General features: G+C 40.9%; 1 protein-coding gene across 1 annotated transcript in view; it reads left to right on the forward strand.

Annotated features, from left to right (window-relative positions):
• Positions 1-3,854: 3,854 nt before the first annotated feature.
• USP13 (ubiquitin specific peptidase 13 (isopeptidase T-3)) overlaps positions 3,855-11,018 on the forward strand; it is a gene marked incomplete at its 5' end in the record, with an annotated part of 39,078 nt that continues 31,914 nt past the window's right edge. Inside the window, 2 exons of the mRNA XM_009071910.1 lie at positions 3,855-3,980; positions 8,081-8,141. Coding sequence (XP_009070158.1) covers positions 3,855-3,980; positions 8,081-8,141 — 187 coding nt within the window. The remainder of the gene's footprint in view (positions 3,981-8,080; positions 8,142-11,018) is intronic.

An 11,018-nucleotide genomic window follows, 5' to 3' on the forward strand; every position in this document is an offset into this window, starting at 1 on the left:
TATTTATGTATAGTATATATTATCTCCATTTGGGTACGGAGACTTGTGAAGACCCGAGGTGTCATTTTACTCTCATCTCTGATACCTGCATTAGCAAGTTTTGCCATTGTTCTGGAGGATCTAAAGCAAACACCTGTGTAGCAGACTGTGCCCAAGTCTAACTGTTTGCTGTGTTAGTAGATCATCACAGCCATTATGTTTTTATAAGTTCTTTATTGTCTGAGTCACCTCTGGAGCTGAAATTGCTAAACCCTAGATTTCCCTGAGGGGTCTAAATGGTTCAGGGACGGGGTTGGTAATGGGATACAGGTCATGAGTTCAAATCCTGATCAGGTTAGTAGTGTTTGAAAGCTCTTAGTGTCTGGTACCATGAGCAGTGTGAAGTGAGGGGGTGATATCTCTCTCGGTGTCCTTCTGGTCTGGCATATGTGTTTGCCAGAATACTCATCCATCAGCTTCTTTGCTCAGTTTTTCAGGCCTGAGAGGGAGTAACTGTGTTGTATTTTAGGCCTCTTTCACTGTGGATTCCCTGTCCTTGCCTTTCTGCTGCAAGACCTGAATTGTTATCGAAATAATTAAGAACAGCTATTTTATTTTTTTTTAAATAAATGCTTTTCTCCCTGGTGTGAATTGTGTGTTTCCCTCTCTCTGAATAAAGCAACTGGCATACCATGACTATCTTAGCAGCAAAGAACAGGAGGCAATACAGTGAAGAACAATCCCTTTTCCTTCTACTTAGAAGGTTAGAAGACTAGCCTGCTCTTGAGAGGCTTTGTGGGTAGTGGTGAAAACCTGGGCAAGTACGACCTTTGTCTTTAGATTGGAGTAATAAGGGAGGGCAATCTTTATACATTACTTTGTCCTAGACTTCATACTACATGTGCACTACATGCTCAAGCATGTGTGTGGGGAAAAAACCCTGGTTTTGTCTGTTAGGTCAAGATATATTTTTCTGATGTAAAAGTGTCTTCAGGACTTGAGATACGCTGCCTTCTCTCAGCATAAACTTTCACACTTACCTAAAATGAGAATGTCAAATACAAAGATTTATACGCCACAGCCTATGTAAAATAGCATTCCTTCCAGAACTGGTTGTGTGCACAGTAGGGTTAAACTGACCAGCATGAAGCTTGTCTTAGGTCACACTCATTGAGCACCAGACAGTGGCCTCATCCTTTATACAGCCTTCTGCAAAGGTGACTTTTTCCCACAGGCCCTTGTTTTCCTGTGTCCTTTTAGGCTTTTGAACAGCCTGTCCACTTCTTTCCAAGTTGTGGGAGGGAACACTCTGCCTGTGTTCTCCAGGAGAAATAACTGTTTTGTTAGTAACCACAACTGACTTACTCAGACTCTACATTTAGCTCATATACTCAAAGTGTCAGATTGTTGTCATAGGCTGTCAGAAATGGTCCAGTGGTCTCTTGGATTCCTTCCAGAAAAAGAGAGAATGGTCTCCAAGAAAACAAAACCTTAAACAAAGTTCCCAAGACCCTAGAGGGACAACACTTCATGTTTTTATTTAGTCTGGGTGTCTTGGGACACTTCATGTTTTTATTTAGTCTGGGTACCTGTAGGTTCCTCTTGTAGAGGACACGTCCCTGACTTTCTCATGGAAGGAGATAATGCAAAAGGATTTGAAACACAGGATAGAACAGCAGACAGCAAAAGTATAATGGGCCTTAAAGTAGATAAATCTGTGAAAGAGTAGTGGAAATTAAAATGAAGGTAATAAATTTTAAATGCAGTTGTATTTAGTGAGTATTTCAAATAGCAGATTTGAAGTTTTCTTATAACACCTTTATTACTTTTGGGCAGAATTGTAGCTATCAGCCCTGTTCCCTGTGGCTGTGAATATTTCAAATTCCAAATATTGTGATTTTTTTTTTTAAAACAGAAACTCAGGGGTTATGTGGGTCACAAGTGAGATGGCTAAATAGTTTCCTCTGCAGAGATAATAATTGTGATATCTAGATGCTGCAAGAATGACTTCATGGTATATGTTAAGTGTGGATGGCAGATAGTCTAAACCCTTTCTTCAGATTACGCATTTGAATCATGGAATGCTCAAGGCAATTTTTTCCCTTTTAGAGGCAGGTAAAGCAGCAGCTGTATAGTTCACCTTACATGTTCACCTTTCGGTTAATCTGAAAAACTGAAGCTTGTATGTGTTGGTTCACATTAAGAAAAGTGGAACAGATGGGTATTTTCTAAAAGTGTGGGGTAGAGTATCATTCTCTGGTCTCTCTTCATGTTCTGCTCCTCAGCTCCATAGCTTTGCTGGCTGCTGTGGAAGTACCAGTATTTATTGGGGTCTGAGGCAGTTCTTCAGTGCTGGCTTTGGTGGCATTGATACAAAGAAATGTGTTTGAAGGAGTAGCATGCAGGTATGGATGAGGTTTGTAGGTAAGCTGGAAGCTCAGATTCCTACAAGTCCTACAGAAATACTCAGTTCAATCTTTGGAAGAGATTGGGGAGAATTAACTGGGTTTACAGTGGCACGTTCAAGCCTGGTTTAAACTTACCAGGCACTAGCAGATCTGTGCCAGGTATCAAATGAGCAGCAACTGCTCAACAGTTAGTCCTTCAGCTTCCTTTTCTGATAGAGAATAGGATGTATTAACCTGGTGCTATTTAGGAAAGTGTTGTAGGTCAGCTATGATCTCTGTCAGATTTGTTCCAGTCCACAGGAGTGTAGAGAGCCCAACTCATGCCCTGGCTGATGTGGCAGCTTTGTGCTGCTCTGAGAGGGGCCTGGCCAGGCTCAGACAGAGCCCTGAAGGCAGGACGGTCCATCAGGAGAGAACTTCATGGTTTGCTGTGTTGCATATGTTCAGGTGTGGCACTATCAGATGGTATCCTGTCAAAGCAGTTGTTGCTGTAATAATTTTTGTTTCTGGAGGTAGCGATCCTTATATATATACACGTTTTGAAAATTTCCTCCTAAGGTGCCTATGGATGAGTTTAGTTCATGTTGTTCTTTGGGGAATTTAACATGAGATGTTCTGTACTATCCAATAGCATAATAGAAGGAAGGTCACAGAGCTTCTGAAAGGCTCAATCTTTGTTATGCACCACCTATTCAAAACAATACATGTTACAGAGGGCTCGAAAAAATTGAGCCAACACCAGTGAGCAGATGACTGAAAGGCCTCCTGGCAGCCTGGTGTAGGAGAGATCTGAGAGTGCTGTTAAAACTGAACAAGACCCTGGTGCAGCCAGCATGAACATCCAGATTTTGGGAGAGCAGAAAGTGGTGGGACACAAAACACTTGCCAGCTTTTTGTTAGCCAGTTGTAAGAGCTGTAAGATCCCTTGAGATTGCTTTTTCTCAGACAAGAGTGTGATCAGTTGTAGAAGTTGTGGACAAATCCCTGGACCATCAGGTCTGCTCTGCTTCTAATTCAGAATGATGTTCTTGCAACGAAATGGCAAAAAATAAGTTGTACTATTTCAAACAAATACCATTGAAATACTATTTCTGTTCTTCATTATTTCTATGCTTTACAAATTTCTGCACCTACAAATCTCTATGAATTAGGCACTCAAGTGGAATTTTTCGAGACTAGCTTCTAGACCTCCCATTTGGACACTGACTAATCTGTAGCTGTAAAGTAACCCATTTCAAAGAGTTTCTGTAGGCTGTGGAATGATGTGATTTGATATGTGATATGATGTGGAAGCTTCTTAGAGGACTGATAATGTAAACACCGTAATGTGCTATGAAAACCATATTTTAAGTGCTTGTTAGATAACAGAAAGGATCTGCAATTCTTTAGGTTTTTTTCTTTGTGCTGAGTCCTTTCTGTCCTGTTCAGTTCCTTCTGTGCTGTAACTGTTTGTGTCATTCCTTTTAGGATTCTGAAGGAGGTCTCTATGTGTGCATGAACACGTTTCTGGGATTTGGAAGGGAACACATTGAAAGACATTACCGGAAAACAGGACAGTGTGTGTATTTGCATCTGAAACGCCGTGTGATAGAGGTGAGACTTGTGGCTTCCCGACTAACCACCCCAGCAGTTCCTGGTCTCTTCTTGGTCTCTAGTGCTCATTTGGGTAATGCATTTCAGGCAGAGACTAAATCATGAGTGGCAGAAATTAACATGTTCAGATTTGGGGCTGAATATCAAATTCAGGTGCTTGGATACCAGCCAGCTTCAGCTCTGGCATGCATCAGAAACCCTAAAGAGTCAGATGTTAAAGGCAGCTTGTGCCTGACTTCCACTGATCTTTTTCACTACTCATTTCTGCATATCACATACATATTGTCTGTATATTATGTGCAAACTCTAGGTAGCTAAATACCTTTCTGAAACCTGCCTTTGAAGTGTAGAATTACTGGATTTGGCTTAGATTTTCCTGGAAGGTTCTGAGATCTATTTTTTGTATGAGGTTTCATCTCAGAGTGACAGGATTTCTTTTCACTCTTACTATTACTATTAAATCCTGATCTGGCCCAGGATCTTAAGCTTAGCTTAAATTAATGCTGGATTCTAGAGACACACACTGCCCCTCCTTTAGTCCACCCCACACACGGATGTGTACACACAAATTTTCCTTCCTCTTCCATAGTATCTCTGCATGGATGTGTACACACAAACTTTCCTTCCTCTTCCATAGTATCTCTGCATATCAAGTCACATGTAACCTGTGCTTCATAACATCTGTTTGTGTGTGAGTTCTCTGACTGTGAATGACCTCTGACCTGAGCTATATGGAACGCACTGGCTTTGCATATAGCTTGCTCTCCCATAAGCTCTGTCTCTCTTGGCAAGTTAGAGGGCTTAAAATAGCAGCTTGGAGCAAGTTAGAATAGTTGTTTCTCATTCTAAAACAATGTTTCCCTTGGGTGGTAAAGGCCCTCAGTTATGTAAAGGGTCCTGACCACTTATCTTATTTCCAGTAGTGACTATTCATATTTTATCAGAGCTACAGTGAGGTGGATTGCATGTCTTCCAGGCTGAGATTGCTGATGATGTTTGTTGTACCTTAGAATTGTGTTTCCTTCTAAGGGTGGTACCAGCATTTTCCTTCACACTGTTTTGGGAGAGCCTAGTCTAGTTTTAGCAACAGATCTGACTGAATTTAACACTCCCAAAATATGCTGTCTAGAGACAGGTGGGCAGAAATCCTGTCAGCTTTCCTTGTATATAACTTTCTTCCAGTATGTTAAGGTAAACTGGGACTAAAATGAGGCCTCAAAAATTCCATTCCTGATAAAGATTAGGCTGAAGAACTCCAAAATGGAGAAACAAATATCCCAGCTGTTGTTTAGTGTTGCATAGCCCTTCAGTCAAACTAGTCCAGTGGTTCCTGTTTTTCTCCTTGTGGATCATGATGTAGTAGAGGGTTTGGCTCTGTGTTTGAAGGTGGCAACTCACTGGTGCTCTGGGTCATGTGGTAGGAAGCAGGATTTGACTATACAGTACAGGTGAAGATTGCATCATCTAATAGGCTCATAGCCAGAATTCCTCATACATTAGCTGTGGATGTTTTTTACCATGACTCGTTGCTTCTTAAGTGCTATCCATATTTTTCTTTGAGCAATATGAAACATCAGTACTTCACTGGAGCAGTTTTATGAAGTGTCTGGCACATGCTGCATTGTGGTTTTGATTTTTTTAATCTAAGCTTTTGATGGTATGGGATACAGTAAAGCCAAAGGCATTGGATATGCTATCTTGAGATTCTTTTAGTGAGACTGCTATTCCTGCCTGTGGTTCCCTTGGCATCATCCTTGCAGAATGCACTGCATTGCTACAGAAATCCCAGTTTGCTTCCGAAGATGTTTGGAATAAGTATGAGTTGTGTATCTTGTCACAATTCAGTTAGAAAATAAGGGTCACATCTTCAGCCTGTTGGCATAAGTAGAGCTGGAGTATCTGCCAGTGGCAGCTCAGCACCAGAGGCATCTGCTGAATCATCAGAAATGTTCACAAGTGCAAGTTGTGGAGCAACTTCTGGTAAAATTCTTAGCTAATAAAAAAAATTTATTTTGTTTTTTCTTTTCCCACAGAATTTCACTCTTCAAAATTTTTAAATTGGTCACTTTCCTGTAGCATATGACTTGCATTCAGCTGCCTGGACAGTGCTCAGTTCCAGGCAGAGCTTTAGCTTGCTGCTGTAGTGATACCTGAGCCCTGTTGAAAACACTGAGCAGAGAAGCATGAAGGTTTCTACAGGGATGGGCTCCTGGATGTTATTTATCAAAAATGTGGCAATGGTGCAGTTCTAGAGAAGGCAGAGCAGGCTGCACTAGCACCTTAGCCAAGAAGCATCTCTAATGGAATTTAATGCCACTGCTGATGCCTTGTGTGCACTCCCATTTGTGGAGAGTCTGTTACAAACCAAAATGGTTTTGTGAATAGGGAATGTTTTCAGGGATTCCTGACAGGTGGAGAAACAAGGTAAAAAATCTGCCAGGTTGTGGGGTTTTAAGGGATATTGAGCATCTGCAATTCTGATGTATTCAGGAGTTTGGACAATCCAACAGAAATCATTGCCTGCCTGAATTAAGTATAAACACTCCATGTGAATTATTTCTCTAGTCTTAATGACTTTGACAGTATCCCACTTGGTGACATCAGAATTCAATTGGAGCTTCCTAGTATTGGAAACAATATTTTTTTAGTTCTGAAACTATAATCCTTGGAGTATGTGTAATTCATTCGTAACATATTTGTAATTGGGTTATGTTGTTTCTTGCTGCTGCTTTTAAAAAATAGATTTGGATTCTTGGCTACTTCCTTTCCACTTGTTAAATTCCAGTAGTGTTAAAGAAAAAAATCAAAATTCTTAAATGAAATGAAAATAACAAGCAGAATATTTCTATTTTAAATGCTGGGGTTGCAGCCCTCCTTCCCTTTCCCTAAGGCTTGTGTATTTGGATAATAGATTCTGTTCTTAAATGCAGCCAAGGGGTGTTTATTGGCATCTGCTCTTTCTAAGAATGGAAAACTTTCCTATGATGTATAAGACTTTGCTGATGATTCAAGCAGTTTGCTTAGACCAAAGCTTTATTTACATGGTGAAGGGAACCACCCAAAATATGTGACCCTCTCGCCTGCGAAGGAGCAGAGGCGAACATGAAATTTCCCTAGGCTGACAGGTTCTTGGCTGGTTTCTCTCCACCTGTTGGATGCCAATATTATTATTAAAAAAAAAAAAAGTTGCCTAACAACCTTGCCAGTTACACTAACATTACACTACATAATGCATCATGTTGGCATCAAATAGCCACAGAGGCTCATTTGATTTAATTTGATTTATTTAATGGTGTGATTTAATAAACAGCTTAAGAAACAAGTTCATTAACTTTTACATTTCCTCAGCTACTAGTGTTTTCCCTAGTAGTCTGAGGTATACTGTGCTGGGAAAGTAGGGGTTGAAACTGAATCTCACTAGGAAGTTACTGTTCTCTACTGTGGAGCTTAAATTAAAAAATACAGTAAAATCCTCACTAAACAATTGTTTGGGTGGTGTCAAGTTTCCTCCACACTTTCTAATATTAAGAAAACACAGTGGTAATTTGGATTCCTCTTAATGGAAGCAGGAGTGGATCCTGATGGAAAGGGCATTATTTCCTGGATAGAAGAAAATTAACTGAACTAATAGATCACAGCAAAGTGATTCTACTGGAATTGGTTATGAAAGATTGGATCTTTTACGTGGATAATAGGCTTTTCTTCCCTCTAATTCAGTATTTGTCATTAAGAAATACTGTTGGGGATCTAGTGGTTTGAGAGGTGCTGGATGTCCCGTCTTGGTGACAGAACAGCAGTCACCTGTGGTGACCATGAGACATGCACTGCTTAATTGCTAACAGAGCCAAGTATGAGGGAATTCAGATGGAGTTTTCTCACTCCATGAGGGTAGTGGTGTCCTGGTTTTGGCAATGATGAGTTGAGTCCCAGTGTCAGTGGTGAACAAAGAGGAATTACGTCTTGCTCATCAAGGACTGTGATTTAATAGAAGGACACTGGACAGATAGATGTGTGTCAGAATTGGTGACGGTGTGGGGTTATTTCTGATTCACTGTTGTTTCACTTGATGGATTTTTAATTGTTTCTTTCTCTCTTTCCAGAAGGTACCAGGAGCATCTGGTGGAGCTTTACCAAAAAGGAGGAATGCTAAGCTATTTTTAGGTATTGTGAGCAGCTGCTTTCACACAGTCCTTTTCTGACCCTGTCTGCATGTGTACTTGGGTTCTGTCCACCATTGTGTCTGGCTTTGGAGCTCCTTCTGGGGTTTTTTTTTCTGGTTTTTTTTTTTTGTTTGTTTTTTAACTTTTGGTTCTAGTTTTTAAAGTTTGTCCAGACAAATAAGTAATTCTTAGCAACTTTGGTGCATATTGAGAGATGTTTGCATATATATATGCATGAAACATTTCAATCTAAAATAGGCCCTCAGCTCTTCTCAGACAGCCTAGGGTTTGATAGGGTTTTTTTGACGAATCTGTCCATTCTCTCTCTTTGTGATTTCCACAAAGCACCTTTTATTACAATGTTTATCTATGCTTAGATATATCAGGGCCTCAGTGTGGCATTGCTCTGCTCAGCAGCTGGTCATGGGCAGGGCTGTTACCATTTTAAAGTTTTTATGCAGGTAAATGTTTTTAAGTGATGTTGTGGTCTTTTCTGCAATGAATGCAAAAGTACATATATCATGGGCATCTCTCTGGTACATCCACAGTTATATCCCCTTGCTTCACACAGAGCAGTTTTCTTACCATGTCCATATCATCCAAAATCCATTTATTCAGATTACCCAGAAAACCTGAGGGTCTCATAAGTATGGATGAGGGGAACATGATGCAAAGCTTATATTCTCTCTTCTCCTACTGCTTGTGCTATTTCTCCAATCTATTTATTGTTTATTCCCTCTGTATTAATAGTGAAGAGGGAATTTTTCTTCAGGTTACAAAGAGGTTAAATGTTTTCTTTACAATTGCCATCACTTATGGCTAAAGGGAAACAACAGCATGACCTTCCTTTGGAATAGCTTTGATCTGTGGAATGTGTCCCTAAGAGGACTTTGCAGATTGTGATCGATTACATTGTTGTTGTTAATGTCTGGAGTAAGTATTGCAAGGAGAGCTTGGACAGAAAAAGGTCTGAAGATGAGTCATGAAGAAATTAAGCTGCTTTTACAGGAAGAGACTGCTACACTGCGGATGCTGGTCTGAATGCCGTTTGCTGCCAGTTTGCATTGAAAATAATGGTTGTCACTGAATGCCTGTAAAAGAATTGGTTCAGAAACAAATCTGGCTGCAGTGCAGCAATGGTTGCACCATGTTAGCAATGTGAGTGTAAACATGAAGTACAAAAGCATGGTCAAACTTTTTTCTTGCTGATCTTCTGTATACATTTGGAGGCTTCTGTCCACTGTGGTTTGCCAGCACACAGGGCACTGGCTTTAGTGTCTGTGATATGCCATGTTGAAGTCCTCAAATTTCATCCTTAGACATGAGGATTTTGTTCCCACTGAGTAGATCTGGTGCAGCAGTTGCAAGTGTTTTGGTCCCAGGAAAATTCTGAAGATAGTTCAGTTTCACTGTGGTGGATTTAGCCCATGAAACTATCCAGCACTCCTGGAATCTAACACATTTTTGGAAATGTATCTCATCTGGTCTCTTCTATTCAGTCCTCTTTGCAGCTGGGATTAAATTGGTATCAACTCTGCTGTGATCCTGAAGATAGTACTTCCATGCATCTGAATGCTTTGTAAGCACTTATTTGGCTCAGCAGATTTTACTGGGTTTTGGCCATGCTTAAAGAAAAGACTAAAGAATTTTTCCTGTCCTTGCCCATAGCTGAGGAAATGAAAGCACAGAAAGGTCATCTGATTTGATAATTTTGCATGTGACAGCAGCAGAGCTGGTTAGCAAAATTTTGCATCTTATCTCTTAATCCAACATCTTTTTCATCGGTTCAGAGCTGCTGAACTTCTCATTTCAACAGGTTGGTTTAGTTCTGTCTTTCTCACTGTGAGAGGATTGGGCACCTATCACAGGTTGGGGTTGGAAGGAACCTCTGGAGAACACCTAATCCAATCCCCTGCTAGAACAGGTTCACCTAGAGCAGGTTGCACATGACTGTCCAGGTGTGTTTGTAGTATCTTCAGAGAAGGACACCCCACCACCTCTCTGGGCAGTCTGTTCCAGTGCTTTGTCACACTCCAAGTAACCAAATTTTTCCTGATATTCAGGTGGAACTTCCTGTGTTTCAGTTTGTGCCTGTTGCACCTTGTCCTGCCACTGGGCACTACTGAAAAGATTTTGGCCCCATCCTCTTGACACACTCCCTTAAGACATTTGTATGCATTGATAAGATATCTCAGTCTCTTTTCCAGGCTGAACAGTCCCAGGTCACTCAGCCTTTTCTCATAAGAGAGATGCCTCAGTCCCTTAATCATCTTTGCAATGCTCCACTGGACCCGCTCCAGTAGTTCCTTGTCTTTCTTCTCTGGGGAGCCCAGAACTGGACACAGTACTCCTGATGAAGCTTCACAAGGGCGGGTAGAGGGGGAGTATGATCTCCCTTGATCTGCTGGCCACAGTCTTCCTAATTCCCTCCAGGATATCATTAGCCTTCTCAGAGGACACAAGGGCACATTGCTGGTGCATGGTTAACTTGTCCTGTGGTAGAGGTTTGCACCAAACTGGCTGCTACCTGCCCAGGTATGTAACCTGCCATTTAGGGTTTACCCTGTCAGACAGGAACAGGCAATGATCCATGGGTAGCTCCAGCATCACTGTGTTTCTAGGTGTCTTTGAATAATTCCCCTGAGGCCCAGAGATTTAAGCTTTGTGTACAAAGTCAATCCAGTTTGGGCATTTGTTACATTGCTTCTTATAATCCTCTTTGATGTAAAACTATTAAAGATATTAAACCCTTTTCAATCTCCTTAGTATTAGGAAAACATCTTTTGAATGCTCAGTGATTACTTTCTAGCACTGCTGCTATCTAGTAGATGCAAGAGAAACTCGGACTAGTTCAGTCAGTCATCTGGAAGCTTTATCT

This window comes from Acanthisitta chloris, unplaced genomic scaffold (assembly GCF_000695815.1).
Source record: "Acanthisitta chloris isolate BGI_N310 unplaced genomic scaffold, ASM69581v1 scaffold29333, whole genome shotgun sequence".
Lineage (NCBI taxonomy): Eukaryota > Metazoa > Chordata > Aves > Passeriformes > Acanthisittidae > Acanthisitta > Acanthisitta chloris.